The sequence below is a fragment of the Lepidochelys olivacea genome, assembly GCF_965140295.1.
Source record: "Lepidochelys olivacea isolate rLepOli2 genome assembly, chromosome: 13".
Classification (NCBI taxonomy): Eukaryota; Metazoa; Chordata; order Testudines; family Cheloniidae; genus Lepidochelys; species Lepidochelys olivacea.
Genome location: NC_140423.1, coordinates 8,259,212 through 8,277,310, shown reverse-complemented (window position 1 = coordinate 8,277,310; position 18,099 = coordinate 8,259,212). Strand labels below are relative to the sequence as shown.

The following is an 18,099-nucleotide window of genomic DNA, read 5'->3' as shown; positions in this document are numbered from 1 at the left end:
ATGTCAGCAGGTAAAAAAATTAATAGGCCATTAAAGGACCTGTATGCTATGTATTAAAATATTGTTTAGATATTTTAAATGAGTTTCTCAGACAGCATAATGCCCTACTTTTTAACATCTGAGGTCATATGAAAAGTGAAGTTTTCCTGAATATTTTGTCTCTTACAGAGTAATTAATACGGGTAAAGCATGTTAAGAAAATGTAAGCATTTCCTATAAGGACACACGATAAGCTTTCAACAGAAGAGCCAAGAGTATGAGCACATCAGTGGCAGAAACACATACGGCACCAATATTAGCAGAAGAAAGCTGAGCCTAGACTTTAATAGTCTCAGTCAAATTAACCCACAAGGGCATATCCTACATAAGCTTTCCTTCTGAAACACATTTTGATGGCACAGGCAGAATCAAACAATTTCTAAGTGTTTTCAGACTGCTATACCTGCAAAACATTCAACTCTTGATCTATGTTGTAGAAAGTTAAAGCAAGGGTAATACCATGAGCTAAATTTGCAACATATACTAAATTTGGATGAGAAAGTTTTAAGTTAACAAAAATGCAGACCCGAATTTTCAAATGAGGCACAGTTCTATATATTGGGTTATTAAAAGGTTTCATCTCTAGGTCCTCAGAATTAGTCAGTTCTGTAACTTTCCTGCACAAACATTTGAAGATATTTTAGGCAACTTTAAAAAACCCACTGGCATTTACAGTTCTGCACTAAAATAAAACACTGCACATCAAATACATTTAAGCTGTTTATTTTACAACAAAATGTTCCATATCAGAGAGCCTCTTCAGTTAGAAATTCCTGGAAAAGAAAACCAAACAAAATTGTTACAAAATCATAATCTGTTTCAGCAGCTTTAATAAATATTTTTGTGAAACTTCATAAACAGCCTGTAAATCCAGAATACATGTTTTCATCAAGACCTAGAACTTCAGAACCTGGAAAGGAAATCACATTGATAACCTTTGCAAAGATGAAATAAACATACTTACTTGGAAACAATCCCATCATTTTTTGCCAGACGCAGAATAGAATCATCAGATTCACCCTTAAATAGAAAAAAATGGAGTTCTGAAACACAGTCTATAATCCCTGGTTTCTCATTTTTAAATGTAAAACGAGAGATGTGAGGTGCTCAGTTACTTAACAACATTTCTGGAAGCATCAAAGGTTTCAAGATGTATAAATCTGTTGATGGAATGCTATTTGTGCGAATCAGCTTTTCCAAAAGTATTCAAAATATTCATCAACTTTTTGGCCATCTTGCAGTACCAGAAAGTGTTTTTAACGTCATACATTATGTCACTTGATGCTCAGTGATATATCTTGTTATTACAAACACACAGCATCCTGATAAAAGTGCAGAAAAAGCCGCAGACTGTGTTGGTTTAAAGAAATCTTAAAAGCTGGATTTTTGTGTTGCTTACAAACACCACAGATCCAACACTGCTCTAGAAATTGGTCACTTGGTACACTGGTTGCCACAAAAAAAAAAAAACCAACCCTTCAACTATTTATTTTACTGATTTCATTAGTACAGATTATTGGACAATTTAATTATACATGTTTTAACCAGAAAAAAATATCAGAACAAATAAGTGGAGAAGTTGATTCGGTAATGGAATTTGTTTGTGAAATTCACCTCTCAAATCTAAACAGAATGAATACAAGCTAGGTTTTTGTTTTACATTTAAAACTGATTAAGGTCTCATGAAAGGTACTGGACTGAGAACTTTAGAAACAGAAATCCTCTATCCAGTGAGTAGCACAGGAAGCAACAATACTAACATCCTTACATTCCCCCGACAGTGTGCCTCAGATATCTTCTGGAGGAAGAACAACTTGTGGATAAAGAATAGCAGTGTTTCTATGATGGACTGGCCCTGTACAAACTCCCATTAAAGTCAAGAGGTTTTTTTCCATTTAAAAAGAAGTTGGATGGGGTCCACTGTCTTCGTTCTTTTTACTGAGTCTGCCAAATAGTGTTCCAGATGAGAGGTATGGTTTTTGTGATAGACACACTAATCAACTTAGAGTTGGACTGAGATCACAAACTTTTCACAAAGGCCAAACATGCATCACATGGGGATAAACAGTCCAACCAATCTAAGATGGAGTAAACACATTTCCTAATTTTCAAGAAAATATTCTTACCATCCTACGAATTGCTCCACAAATGGCATAAGTTTTGAACTGGCCATTGACTCTGCCTGTGACCTTGTCAACCTACAATTATAATTAGATCATTTTGATTAAGTAGACATGATGGTAGAGACACAATTCATGTAATGCTTTACCCTCTAAAAAAGATCAAGTTTGCAAACAAGAGGTGTCAAAAGGTAATTGTTTGCAGAGAAATGGATCCAATGGTCAGAATGTCATGAATCACAAAACCTGAACCAAATGTCCACATTAAAAATGAGAGGTTAGTTCCTCCACTTACATAAAAGGTCCATAGAGTCTGATGGATTTAGGATCAGACAACATAATAGGAATACAATAACCAGTAACAAACTGGTGTATTAACAAAGGCCTGGATAGAAGATAAAGTCAAAGTCTCTTTTGGGACACAAGTACATGTCCAATTTAAAAATAAGTTTGTGGATTTAGCTGCCTTAATGACAAGCGGGCTTCTCTGGATTTAGTACCATATCAAATTTGGAAGAATCCGTCTTGTTCTGCAGCCAGATAAATGCACAAGAAAAAGGACACAAATGATCTCACTTTTTCAAGTTGTAGGGAAGCTTTCCAGAAAGAGAATGTTGAGCAGTGTAAGATTAAATCCTGCAGAGACCCTTAAAATAGCACAAGGATTTGTTTTTCATTTCTGCTGATCCCCAATCCTTGAATAATGAAATATGGTAAACAAGAGAATTTTTCTCAACATTTAATGGGAAATAAAATCACTTAAAAACGTTTATATTATGGTGATGTAAAAATAAAGTAATTTGCCCAAATCCACACAGTAAGCAAATTGCAGAGACAAAATTGCAAGACTTCCAATTATCAGTTCCATACTTTAACTACTAAGCCACATTTCCCCCATGAATATTAAAAAATGACAAATCCTGTACAAAGCACAACAGAGGCAGATTTGCCAAAACAAGCTGCCAAGATAAATTACATCCAATGCTCTTGAGATGGTATTAGACGTACTTGGAGATAGAATACAACAATCACACTGAGCACTTCATAAATGTTAGTGAAACTGAAGGCTCTAAATTTCACAAATAGTTAAAATACTCTAATTAGATCTACATCTGTCACGAGTTATCTTACCTCCGAAATATTCATTTGAATGGAAGCATGGTCCTTCGCACCGATTATTCGGTTGCTAGCAGAGCTGAGGAAAGAGGTAATATGAAGTTAAAATAAGAAGCATACCAGGAGGGTATTATACTACTCAAAGCCTATTAAAGGCCTATCCACGGTATGGGTGCAGCTGGGCTAGCAGTTTGATGGTGATAGTCAAGGCATCAGACAGCTCAAAGATCATAGAGTTAAAAATAGGCCTGACACTGGATTTAAACCTGGCTCTTATTTGGCAGTATTGCACTTAGCTAGGGCAGTAAATAATCATAATGTTGGCCTATTTCATTATTTTTAGAATGTATTTAGCGCTATGTTCACTGCATGTAAATGAAGATAACTCTCACACTGGAAATATGTATTCATACCTGCTCTGGAAAGCAACTATAAGAAACTGAAATGTAGCTGCCTAGGATGTCTGAGAGGAATGCTACTTATTTAGTAACACAGCAGTGGTGGTGATGGAATAGAATCAACTAGCCCTTCCAATAGCATCCAGGTTTATCTGAATTTCTTATTAAAAAAACTTCCCAGTACTTCTGTTTAATTCTTTGCCTATCTTAATCCTAAAACTGTGACTTTTAGACTAAACATTGTGGAATCCAGATACAGTGAGTAATCATGAATTCATGGTAAAAACTCTTAAGAACCCAGAAGGAGCTCAGGAAACCACTACTGTAGGAAATAAACACATACTCACAAATGAGCAGTTAATTTTATAAGTTTTTGCTCCCCCTTGAAGAAGGTCAGAACAAAATGACACAACACCAATCTGGTCACTTGCTAATGCCTATGTGCTTTTGTGAAAGTTAAGTTCTTTTCTCTTAAACAGTGAAGGTAACTAACCACTGGAACACTATCAATTGTCGTGGTGAAATCTCCATCAGTGACAAGTTTTAAGTCAAGATATTCTCTAGTTCAATAAAGGAATTATTTTTGAGAAGTTTTATGGCCTGTTACCCAGGTCAGATTATATGATCACAATGGTCCTTTCTGGCTTTGGAATCTAAGAGGTAGCAGTCATTCAACTAAATTAACCCCTTCATACAATATAGTGAACTGGTGCTTTGGTTAGCAAGTTTCACCCTTCAGGGCATAAACTGATCCTCACACAGCATCATATACCAGTGAGGTTTATTATGGGGATACTGACACTGTTGGATCCAGGAGGCTGCACAAGACTGACCATCTGAGTCAGCCTAGAAAGACCCATGTCCCTATACAACAGCACCAAGGAAAGGCACTCACCATTTACGAGGCACATACAGGTCCACAAATTCCCCAGCGTCGTTCTGCATCTTATTTTTCTATATGCTACCACACAGGGATGTGCAAGAGGAGATACCTAAGGGGACATAAATCACAGGATCATACCCTACCAATCAAGTACTCACATACATGTTCTAACAGCCTAGCCTACTAAGAGCTCTCCAGCTCAGCCTGAGCACACCTCGGTCTATCCATCTTACATTTTATCCTGTAGTATCGGTATGCCTGCCTCATAAGGTCAGTGGCAATAACAAAGCCCCCTGTGAGCTTAATGGAGTCTTTCTCCCTTTTTGCAACACATACCACTCCGCTTGCGGTCAAGTCTGCTTTTTGAGCATTTTGCTAGTTTTTGTGGGGATGGATTTTGTGGGCACGTCAGTGTTGTGTGATTCTCCTGGTGGAAAGGCCTTTTCAAAAGGGAAGGTTTTGCAGCGTTTCCCAGAGACAAGCAGGCGTATTTGCCTGCTCTAACAACCAGGGCCCCATGACAAGTGCTTCGCCCTCAACCCTCGTGCGCTTCGCCCCGGGCTCGGTGATCTGCGCGGTCCCAGCCCCTCAGCCTCATGCACGGGGGCGGATTCTCTGATGTCACTGGGGCTGGAGCCATTAAATCCCCAACTCCAACCTGGGACCAACGGGCCCAACCCCGGCCCCAACCCCGGCCCCAGGCACCTCAGCGCCGCACGGGGCCGGGGGGGCAGGCAAAGCCGGGCCGCCCCACGTGGCTGGGCTCGGGACGGGAAGACAAGCCCCCTCCCCCGGCACAAGGGAGACGAACCGGGGCTTTCTCCGCTGACGGCCGGCCCGGACGTGGGACAAGACGGGAGAACCGACCCCGGGCCGAGGCCGCCCCGCCTCACCCCCGGGCCCGAAGACGGGCAGGGAACCCGACGCCGCCGCCCACCGGTATCTCCACAGCCCCCGCGGCCTGCAGCCCCGCCAGCCCGGCCGCCCCTGGCCTCCTACCTCGCCGCCAGCCCAGACCGGAAAGGGCGGGACCCCCCGCCCGGAAGCGACAACACACAGACGGGGAAAGACGCGAGCGCTTCCGGGGCAGCGTCCTTGACGTCAGTGGCGGGGCCCGGCGGGGAGCGCGAGGCGCCGTTAGCTGGAGCCCGCCGGCGGAATCCACCCGCCCCCGCTACCGGGGCGGGGGGGGGGGGTTAATAAATCTGAACAGAGCTGAGACCTGAGCTGCCGAGACCAGGGGCGGGTAGCCTCGAGCCGTAGGTGGCAGGAACAGCCCCCCCCCACCCCCCAATATCAACAGAGCTGGGCGGGGAAGGCGATTTCCGATTGGCGGGAAATCCCAACATAACAACCCCCCCACCCCCAAATAATAACCCGCCCCCAGAGCGGCACTGTCCGGTCCTGAGACTTCCCCGCTGAAATGCCGGACAAACCCCCACCTGTAACGCCGACAGACCCCGGTTGCCGGCGGGCGGGATCGAACCAGGGACCGCGGGAGCCTAGTGCACGAGCCTCTACAGCACGAGCTAAAAGCCAACAGGTTCTGAGTAAGGCCCGTCCCAGTGCTGTGGAAACATGAACCCCAGGTTGAACTGGCTCCTGCCATGGCCCTGGCGGGTCGGGTCTTCCGCTCCTCGGCCTCAGGTTCTCACCCTAGCACAGCGGCTCTCCCACGCCGTGGCGCGGCGGCCCCCTGCCAACAGTGAACGTCGCTACACGACCCCAGGCCGCGGGGCAAGCCTGAGCCCAAGGGCTTCAGCCCCAGGCAGTGGGCTTTGGCCCGGGCAGTGGGGCTGGGGCTTCGGCCCTGGGCCCCAGAAAGTCTGAGCCAGCCCTGATGACCCCATTCAAATGGGGGTGGTGACCCACTTTGGGGTCCTGCTCCACGGTTTGAGAACTGCTGTCCTAGAACAGAACTGCAGTTGTTTGTCTACAGCCAACATAGTTCAAGGCCCTGTATTAGGACGACATTTACTCCAGCTTGAATGGGAGAGCTCCTGCCACTGCTCCCCCTTCTCCCTCCCTAGTGATTGGGAGAAAGCCTGGAAATGATCTTGAAAATTAGCAGTAGGAAATCAATGGGGATTGTGAGGGCTGAGCACCCCTCTGACTCCAATGATACATTAGTGATTGCTTGCCCTTACCTAACTCTCCCCCACCCCTTTTCATATGGGAAACAGTATCTTAATGGGAGCTGCTTGATAGTGGGACAGCCTTTTAACTAAGCTAAAAACTGTGTCACTGTAGCAATGGAAAATAAGAGTGGGGGAAAGCCTTAGTTGGACATGTGCCTGGCTGCATGGTCCAGGGCCAATAGAACAGGACTGGGACTTGTGCACACTTGTTTTAATCCCATTTCCATCAGTAACTTGAGGTATGATCTTGGGAAATCTCAACCTTCTGCCCCTCATTTCCTTTACATCTGTAAAACATACTTTGTAAAGTGCTTTGAGATGCATCGGTATGGATGAAAGTACTCTTGAGTGCTGCACATTTATATGAATGACAAGAATGTCTCAGCTTTCTTGCTGGACAGCATGAATGCCTTAGCTTTTGGCCTTTACTTCAGTGGATAAGAAACAAGACAATTAAAACGAAGGGGTAGGTGTTCTGAGGCTTGTTCTGTCTGTCCAGTTCCCACACCTATGTTTTTCAGAGAGCATTAGCTACTGTAACTAGCTTTAATCAAGGCAAAAATCCATATGGGATAAAGGAAAAGGGTAGCTTGGAACAACTGCAGCACTCTGCAAATAGTAATGGATGCATCAGAAGTCTAAAGGAAACTGCCTTGTATGCCTCCTCCTCTGTTGGGCTGAAGCATGTCTGGATGCTGGTGATTACTTACTTTGGTGGATTGGGCTGTGATCCTAGAGAAGGCTGCAGTACAGAAATCTCAATTCCTGACACTTTAGGATTAATTCTTTTAAAATGTGAGCTGCTGTTAGGATATAGATATTCAGGCCTGTTTGTAAAGGCCTATACTTTAAGAATTTAGGTGTATTCTTATCTTAGCTAGTTATAGAGGTATAAAAGAAAGAATTAAAATCACTGTCTGCCGGCATAAGGGCCTTTTCTTACTGTGACAGTCTGAGGCCCTGTTCTGAGGCTAAGATCTTTGGTTAAGCAGCAGAGGCAGCCATAAGCTGGGAAGCGTATGGTCACATGTCACATTCCAAACTAGTCACATTGAAATAAGGTGCTATTGGGCTGTTAGGAATACAATCCTGTCCTGATAATGCCTATCACCTCCAGAGAAAGGGAAGTGTCTAGAAAATTAAAAGAAAACTTAGTTTAATGGCATTCTGTCTGGCAAGAACTTACTTATTCATAGCTGGGATATGAAATCCTCATTTTTGTGTTGTTCTGTTATTGTAGTCCCCATTTCCCTATTGTTTGTATGAATCTCTGTCTGGTTCTGAGATTGTTTTTGTTTGCTGCATAATTAATTTTGCTGGGTGTAAACTAATTAAGGTGGTGGGATATAATTGGTTAAATAATCATGTTACAATATGTTAGGATTGGTTAGTTAAATTTTAGTAAAATGATAGGTTAAGGTATAGCTAAGCAGAACTCAGGTTTTACTAGATAGTCTGAAGTTAATCAGGAAGTAAGGGGTGGGGAATAGGAACAGGGACACAGGTAAGGCTCAGTGGTGTCAGAGCTGGGAAGGGGGATACTAAGGAAGGAAACTGGAATCATGCTTGCTGGAAGTTTACCTCAATAAACATCAAATTATTTGCACCTTTGGACTTTGGGTATTGTTCCTATCTGTTCATGCGAGAAGGACCAGGGAAGTAAGTAGGTAAAGGAATAAATACCCTAACAGCTGTTATTAAAAGTAAGGCATTGAAACAAGTGTCTAGTTTGAATTGATTAGATTTAGAACTTCACTTTGGAGCCATCTGTGGATTGTTTCTTGTTTTAGCAATTGGCGATCAGCTTGCCACTGGCTCGAATTCAGAGGCCATGTCTGTGGAACTAAATTAACATTCTACGTTATCTATAGTGGGTATATAATTATGGCTGCCTTTTATTTAACTTATTCATTTGCTGCATGAGACAAAAGCAGTATTTGAGGCTGCCAGACACGGTAAAAGTTGATTCAAACAGCAATAGCAAAAACCATTATAGACCACACATGACCATTTGATGTCTCTGGATCTGGCCGGGGAATGGCAAAGTGTCTGGACCCCACTTACCATTCCAAGCAAGCACATTATTACTGACCCAAAAAGCTGCCCTCCTGGTTTCGACCTGCTATGCAAACTTTGGACCACTTTCAACTGCATCCAAACAAACCCTGGAAGATGTGGCTACTCAATGCACAAGTGGAAAATCAAAAATTCCCCTTCATGCGACTGGGGTGAGAACATCCAAACCAAACACAACACAGTGCCCCAAATACAGATTCAAAGGTGAATTGGATGATATCCACAATGTCACAGAGGAGGGCTTGAAATTCTTGCCTTATGGACATACAACTGCATCTACAGTATGTTGCTCTGCAGATGCAATATACACGTGAAAGTGAGCAAGCAGTAGTTTAGGAAGCAGTTCAGTTTTGGGAACTAGGGGGAGACACACAGAAACAGCAGTCCTTACTTTAAATAGTAGGGGCATGGACAGGAGACTGGAACAACCTTCCAGGGAGAGTAGTGGGGGTAGAAAACTCAACTGGCTTCAAGACTGAGCTTGATAAGTTTATGGAGAAGATGGTACGATGAGACTGCGTGCAATAGCAGGTCTTTGGCAATCCCTCCATGCGAGGAGGGTGTTTACTGAGGGGGTTCATTGGTGGGTTTTTTTAAGTGTCTGAGGAGCCCAATTCATGCCTTGCAGATTTTCCCACGGAAGTGACAGGTGTAAGAGACAGTTGTTGGCTGAACTCTTGTGCCCTTTCTTTCCTCCTTTGTCGCTTCTCTGTCTCACAAGCACGTCTGTTCTCAAAGTGAGCTGGGGCACCACTGGCAGTCTCTAAGGTGCCACAAGTACTCCTTTTCTTTTTGTGGCACCGCTGTGTTCTGTTCTGCGTGGAGTCCTCCCAGTTTGTACTTTCAGGTGACATATCTCCAATGACCAGTGATCGGACACTAGATATGGAGGACTGCGTTACTACAGAGAATTCTTTCCCAGGTGTCTGGCTGCTGGGTCTTGTCCACATGCTCAGGGGCTAACTGATCACACTGTTTGGGATCAGGAAGGAATTTTTTCCAGGGTCAGATTGGCAGAGACCCAGGGTTTTTTTGCCTTCCTTTTTGGGTCAGTTGCAGGTTGAAATGAGTGTAAATGGTGGATTCTCTGTAACAAAGTCTTTAAATCACAATTTGAGGACTTCAGTAACTCAGCCAGAGATTATGGGTCTATTACAGGAGTGGGTGGGCAAGGTTCTGTGGCCTGCAATGAGCAGGTCAGACTAGATCTGTGATTCTCAACTAGGCGTCCAGGGCACCCTGTGGGGCCGCGAGCAGGTTTCAGGGGGTCCGCTAAGCAGGGCCTGCATTAGATTTGCAGGGAGGGGACCCAGGGCAGAAAGCTGAAGCCACATCATCTGGGGCTGAAGCCTAGGGCCCTGACCATTGCCACCCAAGGCTGAAGCTGAAACTTGAGCAACTTAGCAACGTGGCACCCACTGTGCCATGGGCCCTAGGCAGTTGCCCTGCTTGCGACCCTCCAACACTGGCTCTGGCTTTTATATGCAGAAAATAGTTGTTGTAGAACAAGGGGGCCGTGGAGTTTTTACAGGATGTTGGGAGGGCCTCAGAAAGAAAAAGGTTGAGAACCCCTGGACTAGATGATCATGATGGGCCCCTGTGGCCTTAAAGTCTATGAGGTAGTAAGTATCTGCCTTGTTAAATGAATTTGTCCTAGAGCTAAAAATGTATTAAATGAAGCCTGCCATATAATCACATTTCAGTGTGAAATTTTCCTAGGATTGCTGTAACTGAAAGACTAAATTAATTAGACAGCAGTAGTTTCCATGTATGTTTAGTCAGCTTCTCCAGTTTGTGTGGTCCTTTCACACAGTTTTTTTTTTTTTTTTTTTTAAAAATAGGGCATTATTGAAAACCCACAGACATGGGATAAGGATTCAGCGGCAAGTGTCGTACATGAAACTATCCTGAATAGTTTTTTTGCAAACTGACTTGGATTGTCTCTTTCTGCCAGGTATTTAGGAGGCGGCAAAGGAAAGGCTCTTACGGCTAGAGTGTTCTTAAAGGAATATTTTCCAGACAAGCCAAAATATGTCAAACTTGACTGGTTACAAAATATGTATCAAAACAAATTTTATTTCACAGCTTCTCAATCCCACAATTTCATCAAAAGATATTAGACAAATTACAAACAAGAGACTTTAATTTAATTTACCAAGACACAAAACTATAACAGCTTACATAAAATGTACAGGCTCCTATCAAGAATCTTTTTGTTGTGCTGAATCTAAGCAGCACCATATTTACATGTGATACATAATTAAACCACACCCCCATATGTAAGAGACCAGCATTTCTCTTTAAAGGAAAAAATGTTTTGTTTTTTATGAAAAAGTGCAACATCTCTCTTAGAATGTTATGTTGGGTCCCATTTTGGTTTAGACATTGATAATGTTGCAGTAATATTTTCTACCACACAGTGGCAGCTTTCCTATAACCAGATAAATATATCACAATAAGGCTTAACTGAATAGAACTCTAAGCCAATTTAGGGAAGAGAATGCTAACTCCTATAAAACATTACACACACACACACACACACACACGTATGTACGTCACTGCCTTTGCCAAGAGGATCACTATTTCTGTACAGATAAGTCACAGAAAAAGGTACCCAACATACAAGTTGTAGATGGTTGGTTAAAATGACTATTTGGGATCAATAACCCATCTTCAGACTTGAAACAAGATTTCTATAGTGTTACAGAAGAGTTTTCTTCTATTTCTTATAGGAATTTACACAGTGAACACTGTATATAATAGACCATTCCCATGATACAATTTTGAGCCATAATATCTAGGACTTTAGCGCTCAGAGCTTTGGATGTGCACATGCAGAGGTTTAAAATGAGCACCTATTACGGTAAAGCCTTAAAACACGGCTCTGAAGAATACATGCTCTAGCTTAGAAAGGTGTCATTTTACATTTTGCTGGTAGAATAAAACCAGCTTGCCCATTTACACACTGACGCAACAACCTGCATCCTTATTCAGGCACAGCTTCCATTCCAATCCAATGTCTGAGGAAGGATTGCAGGATTAGACTTTAATGTTTACATTTCAGTCAGAGCATCTTTTCTCTGTTACATATTAGTTTAAAGCAATTTAACTCCTATAATTAAAAACAGGAGCACAAGTTGTCTGGGAGCATTAAATTTTTAGACATATTTACAGTAACATGACAAATGATATTACATTTTTTTGGACAAATACCCTGTGAAGTTTTACATTTACCACTTCCCCAAACACTTAAGTTCCATATTAAATTTGTCCATACTTAGATAAAGAAAAGGTATTGCCTGATTTGGAGAAATCTGTAGCAGATAGTGGACCATTATTAATTGAGTGCACTGTGTTATTTCTAAAAAAAAAAAAAAAGCTAAGTTGGCAAACCACAAGTGTTCGTCTAATACTTTAGTAAATTAGAACTTATAAAACCAGCACTAATTATTCAGTATAGAACATTAGCAAATAACTGAATTTTCTAACCTCTCTTCTGGAAAATAAATTCAACTGGCAAGTTGGATGTTCACTATCTTCCAATTTTAAAAGTTTGTAAAATTCTCCCAGATTAATAAATCATCATGCATGTTAAACTTTACAGAGAAGCAGCGTTATAAAATTCATGTCCTGCGCATTGACCAGAAGGTGCATATTTACTTGCACTAAAGTTGTTGTTAAATAGAAGCTACTAGGTTTAGGACTTGAGTGGTATTACTGCATTTAGATGTATAAAATCCCTTTCAAGTGCTGCTTAAGAGAAAGGCTCTACTAAGTTTGCTTCAATTTCACTGAAGTCAAACTGGCCGTAGATAAAATGTAGTTGAATAGCAAGACGCCAGTTTTATGTTTGTTCTTATTTAGTGGCCACAACGAACACACAAGGAGTTGAAATTTACAGTACTCCATGTATCAGAGACCAGGTAGCCTTTTTACCTCAGGAAGAGGTCTAGTATCTAAGTTAGTCACAAACAAAGAAATTTTGTATTATTTTTGTCCCTTGCAAACACACACACAAACACTTATTTGTATCATAATATTGCTTAGAAAAAAACCCAAGAGCGACTAACTGTATTACTAAAGGTACAACATGTTTCAGAACTGTTTAAACCAAATGTCTGGGCAACAGTGGAAGAAGTTATTTAACCTTTGCATAAACATCAGAGTGCTGCTGAACATTAACCTCTAACTAAATGGCTGATCAAACGTGCAACAAATGCCAGTTTCATGAGGGCCATCACAGTGGCACAATGCTTGGAAGAACTGAGTAAAAAGTAGCAATTTAACAACTGGACATACTTTGTTTCATTGGCTTAGTTTGGAAGCGATAACAGTACTGGCTTGAAACACTTGTGTACAAAGCAGAGAAAGATCACTCATGATAGACATGGTCATGTTTAAAAAGGTGCTTAGTTTCAGACTATAGTAAACAAATCAAAATTATAAATGATAATACGGTGATTCTCTCACATGTAAGTCAATTTCTTATCTCCAATTGAACAATGGACTACAAGCTGCTTTGCTGCAGCTAATGTGTTCAACAAGTGTGATATGTCACGATAGATTTCCGAACACAATCTTCCTTTCCTTTTTTAAAATAAAACCTTTATTCAGGTATTAATAGTTAAAGAAGTTGAACTAGAATAGTTTCAACTTGCTACCTATAGATCTATAGTACAAATCCCCTCTGTAATATTAGTGCAGATATACTGGAACTGTTTTCACTATATGCAAGGCAAATGCAGGTAAAGGATACATTGCTATTTAAATTCAGGATTCACTATTATGCAACATAAGTAACGTAAAAAGTACTGGTACCAGACCAGTCAGTTTTAGGCACATCTTTAAAAAAATAAAGTATGCATTTTATTAATGTAAAAATGCAAGAAAATTCTCAGATATTCTATTTGAAGTTTATGATTTTTTTGAATGGAAATGATGCTCCCTTTAGTTTCAAGGAAGAAAATAAAGGTTGAAACAATCTAAGAGAATAATAGTGTAGCATCCATTGTAGGGAAGAACTGACCATTTCCTAGTAAAACTGAAAAGGAAAATACAGAATAACCAGCAGCCACAAAGGCAGCTATTTTGTGAATCATTTGTGCTTTAATGTCCAAAGGAAAATAAAGTTCAAGACAACCCTTTCTGTACCATCTCCTGATACAGATTTGGTACCTGTATCGTTAATGTACATCTTGACTGTTTAAAAATCATGCTGCAGTCTTCAAACTAGCTGTAGGCATGATCTGATGCACACTGTGACATAGAAAAGGTCAGTGGCAAGTGTCAAATTCAGGAGCAAAGTGTTCAGTAATGCTGTTAATCCCCAGAGCCACTGGTGAGCAGCTGGAATGTAGCTTTGGTTAGGCTTGCTGTGTGAGACGCCTATAATGAGGTAAAACTTGGTTTTCAGGAAGATAGAGGACCAGCTCCAAAGCTACAAGCACGGTAAATTCAAATCCAATGAGATCTCGTCTGTTGAATCTGAATCTTTCTTCTAGTTTCTGCAATGGCATTTTTTGAGAGGGGAGTGGGGAGGGGGAAAAGAGAAGAGGAGAAAATCGGATCAGCAGGATAGCCACTAGATTGTCACAGATCATACCAGCATAAGAAAGAAAAGTAATCATGTTATGGTCTGAGCTGTACATACATACAGAATCAAATATGCAGTTGGCTTCCAAAACTAGAAACAGACCAATTTATGGGTTCAACTCTGGTAACTGGGAACCAAATTACCCAGTTTATGCAAACACACAGGTTTTTGCATGCTGAAAGGGACAAGTCCATAAGCTTTACAGGTGCTGTTTGGAGATCAAATAAAGACAAGCCATTCCCCGCCCAAAACAGGTGCCTGATTTTAGGATGGGAGCCTAAATTTGGATACTCATTTTTGAAAAAGTCTTGGTCTTAGCTCTTAAAATACAAGACCACAATCTTAATAAAAAGGCAGAGCTTATTTATGACAGTGTATGACATAATTCAAACTATACTTACATCAAGAAGGTGTTTAACTTCATGTTTCCTGAGATCACTGCTGATCTTGGCTGCAAGAAGCACACAAGCACCAGCACACAGTTTGCGGTTCTGTTTGTTGAGCTTGCCTTGGAGAACAAGCTTCTCGAAGTAAACATATGCCATTGACACAGTAACTGGCTCTAGATTGCACTCTTCACTCAGGTTCCGCATCTCTCTCTTTAAACTGTGTAGGGACAAAATACCTTTATCACATGAAATGGTTTCTAAAAGACATTAGAAACTCTGCAGCGTGAAGGAATCAAGGATTGGTAAAGGGACTGGAGCCCTGAATTTATGAATCTGTTCATATCTAATCCAGACTAGTTCTCAACAATGTTGTTACCATCTGAAGGCTGTTTGGACAGTGGACAGGCCTGCACAATGCAGAAACGACCCCCTTGATTGCTGGCATTAACTGGCACTTTCAGAGGCCAAGGAGACAACCTCCCGTCTCATGGAGATGGTCCCTCTATATCAGTTTTAAGGCAAATTAGCAGGGCAGTGTGGCAAGCTTGTGGTGCTATTGGTCATGCTGTATCTGTGAAAGATTTCTCTCTAAACATGCAAGAATAGGGAGTAGGAGCTATTGAGGAGAAGAGGGGAACAGGGCTTCAGGGCAGGGTGTCTGCATGCAAATACAATACTAGATTTTTCAAATTTAACATCCTCATCTGTAGTTCTCCACATCCAAGACACTATATATTAAATAAAAACTGATGTAATATCTCTGATTGTAAAGAGCTGCAGTGGTTGTACTAAGAAAATTAAGTCCCTAAGAAAATATTCAGTGTGTAAATATAAGAATTAATAGCCAAACAGGAAATTGCCACCTTGACAGCTTCATGAAACAGATTAGGGCAGAGAAAATAAGAATTCAAGTCCCAATAAAACTCACTTCCAAATTTTTTTAGTTAACTGAAAACTCTGTTAAAAGTTACTAAACTGATTTTCAGCAATTTTAAGTGGTGTCTGAATTTCCATAGGGCTCAATCCTGCCAATCCGCCATTCACGGGACTCCTATCGAAATTGATGCTAATGCATAGTCCCACTGAAGTGAATCGGATTAAAGCGCATAAGGGTTTGCAGAGTCAGGGCCTAAATTTGCTATTTACAGAAGACAGTCTTCCCACTGGGAAGTACAGCACTGTATCATCAAAACTACACCCCTATAAAGAGGGGCTACAGTACCCCTCCCTGAAGACAGAAGTTAATGTGTTCATAGGGTATTTCTAAAAATATCTGAAATTATATTTTGAATATCTGTATTTCTTATCACTGTTTCACTAAAAGCTACTATAACATATCACTAGTTCTCTTTAAAGATAATTGCCATATTGTGACACAGAAAGGTGAAGTTGCCTAGATTTTTTCTTCGTTCTGCAGTTTTCTACAACAATCCAAAACAGGATAGTTTCTTGCTACTCAAATAGAAACAGATAGCCATGTGGTCCCAGATGGAGGCACAGACTGCTTATAGAAAAGATGGAGCACATTGTAGGCTCTGAAGTCCACTTATGTTTTGATCCACAGTTCGCAGAAGGATTGCTGAGTCAGTTGTAATTTGCTAACGTTATGTTAGTACTAAGTTAACAAGGAAGCAGTATTTGTCTGAAAATAACTACTTTTAGGTTGAATTATATGAGGACCATTCCCAGCATCTTAAGTATTTTTGTAATGACTGCCATCCCACAGCCAGCTTAACTTGTAATAAGAGATCATCAGTATTTAATCATATACACTATTAATAGAATTAATACTTAATTCCATACAAGTGTTAGAGGAAGCAGCTTGTACAAGAGGCTTAAAGGCCATTCACTCTCCCCTTTCTGTTCTAAAGTGCTTGTTTCTTACCTTCTAATTTTGCTCAGTGTTAGCTTGATGTGAGGAAACTTCTCTTTAAAAGTTTCATTCATGTCCTTTTTAAGGTCTGAGGGTTTCACATATTCTATTACTGTGGTCTGAAACACAAGAGGCAAATTTTCTATAACATTTGTGGTTTCACCTTCAACAATGCATTATAGGTGCCCTTCAAGCATACCCTCTGTTTGATACAAAGGCAAGACAGACACGTCTTTAATAATATTTTGCACTCGTATAGTGCACACCCAGTGCTTACACAATATTAAAAAAACCTCAGCAATTTGCAAGACAGAATTATCCCCATTTTACAGACTCAAACTGAAACTGGGAGGGTCAGCGACTTGCCCAGTAGATCAGGCTCCCTTTCTAGTATAAGCTTCTCAGAGCCTGACATACAGGCTTCATTAGCTACCCAACGCTTTACCTTCAACAAACAGAGGGCAGCGTGGGGACACTCCTGTGAAGCTGGAACTCAACTGTCAGTGACACCGCTCATCATGAGAAATTCCCCACTAAACTATCACGATAGAGTCGTGCCAGTGACCAGTATGGAATGTTAGACACTGTTGTAGATGCCTGTTACAGGCCACAACGCCATCCATCTGCTATTAGTCTGTCCACCTCTTCAGAGCATTGTAAAGCTTGTGTATTTAAGAGCCAAGTATTATTTCATGGCCTATATAATGAGAGAGGAAAGAGTTCACTTCTTCCCCAAAGCATTCAGGGTCAATAAATATACGTGAGCAGGGCTATGTGGTCTCATGACAAAGAGGTGCCAGAGAATGAAGTCTGTGCAGGGTAAAGTAAGCCTTCTGGCCTTAAGAGTGGTAACCTGCCGTTACAAACATCAGCATTACATGTGATGCACATAAAGTTAGTGGAGCAGAGTAACTGCTAGACAACCAGTTGAAATAAGGCCATGTCAAGGGAAAGTTGTAGTAATCCCAATCTTACTGCGATGCTTTGAAAAAAATAAAGGAGCCAAAGTGTGGCAAAATGAAGAAATCCTAATTCTAAGACGTGGAGTAGACCATAGCTCCCAAATGACCCAACTACTGTCTTGTTGCTTTGAGTCAGTTTCTCTTGAGGGAAGTGGCAGAGAATCCTACAGCTCCAGCGGACAGCGTTCCTGGGAACAGACATCAAAAATCCTGAAATCAGTTCTCCCTTTTGTTGTTGGATCTACTCTTTGACCTTTATACTGTTTCTCTCTACATAACTAGCGTCCATTGTTTTGCAAGATTTCCATGCTCTAAGAGTGCCTTCTAATTTAATAAAATAGAGTTCACTCCTGGAACAAACGGTCAGGAAGACTAATTGCTTTAATGTGTTAAGCAAAGTAGCTGTGCGTAAACTAATCCCAGAGGCTCATAAAATTAACTTTTTGTAGCTGCTACTGATCAACGGTTATAGGTAACAGACAAAATGTTCTAAATGACTGATATCCAGTCAT

The 18,099-nt window shown here is 41.2% G+C and overlaps 2 protein-coding genes across 5 annotated transcripts in view; both read right to left on the bottom strand.

Moving 5' to 3' along the window:
• Window positions 1-746: 746 nt before the first annotated feature.
• On the bottom strand, window positions 747-5,691 carry RPS21 (ribosomal protein S21; the record flags this gene model as incomplete). Of its 3 annotated transcripts, none has more annotated exons than XM_084645457.1 (6): window positions 5,556-5,690; window positions 4,569-4,665; window positions 3,291-3,354; window positions 2,166-2,237; window positions 1,004-1,059; window positions 747-812 (listed from the first exon to the last, which is right to left on the bottom strand). In XM_084645457.1, exons 2-6 carry the CDS (start codon window positions 4,616-4,618, stop codon window positions 803-805), a joined length of 252 nt encoding a protein of 83 aa, XP_084501583.1. In that variant the 5' UTR covers window positions 4,619-4,665; window positions 5,556-5,690. The 3 variants fall into 3 exon arrangements, with proteins under 3 accessions (XP_084501583.1, XP_084501584.1, XP_084501585.1); XM_084645458.1 differs by lacking the exon at window positions 5,556-5,690 and adding an exon at window positions 5,368-5,391; XM_084645459.1 differs by lacking the exon at window positions 747-812 and having other exon boundaries at window positions 1,000-1,059; window positions 5,556-5,691.
• A 5,167-nt stretch (window positions 5,692-10,858) lies between these two features.
• Window positions 10,859-18,099, bottom strand: part of CABLES2 (Cdk5 and Abl enzyme substrate 2) — a 41,743-nt gene continuing 34,502 nt past the window's right edge. For both annotated transcript variants that reach the window (XM_084646438.1, XM_084646439.1), the window contains 3 exons: window positions 16,638-16,744; window positions 14,765-14,969; window positions 10,859-14,274 (listed from right to left, as the gene is read on the bottom strand). In XM_084646438.1, the coding sequence (XP_084502564.1) occupies window positions 14,134-14,274; window positions 14,765-14,969; window positions 16,638-16,744 (453 nt within the window). In that variant the 3' untranslated portion in view covers window positions 10,859-14,133. The remainder of the gene's footprint in view (window positions 14,275-14,764; window positions 14,970-16,637; window positions 16,745-18,099) is intronic.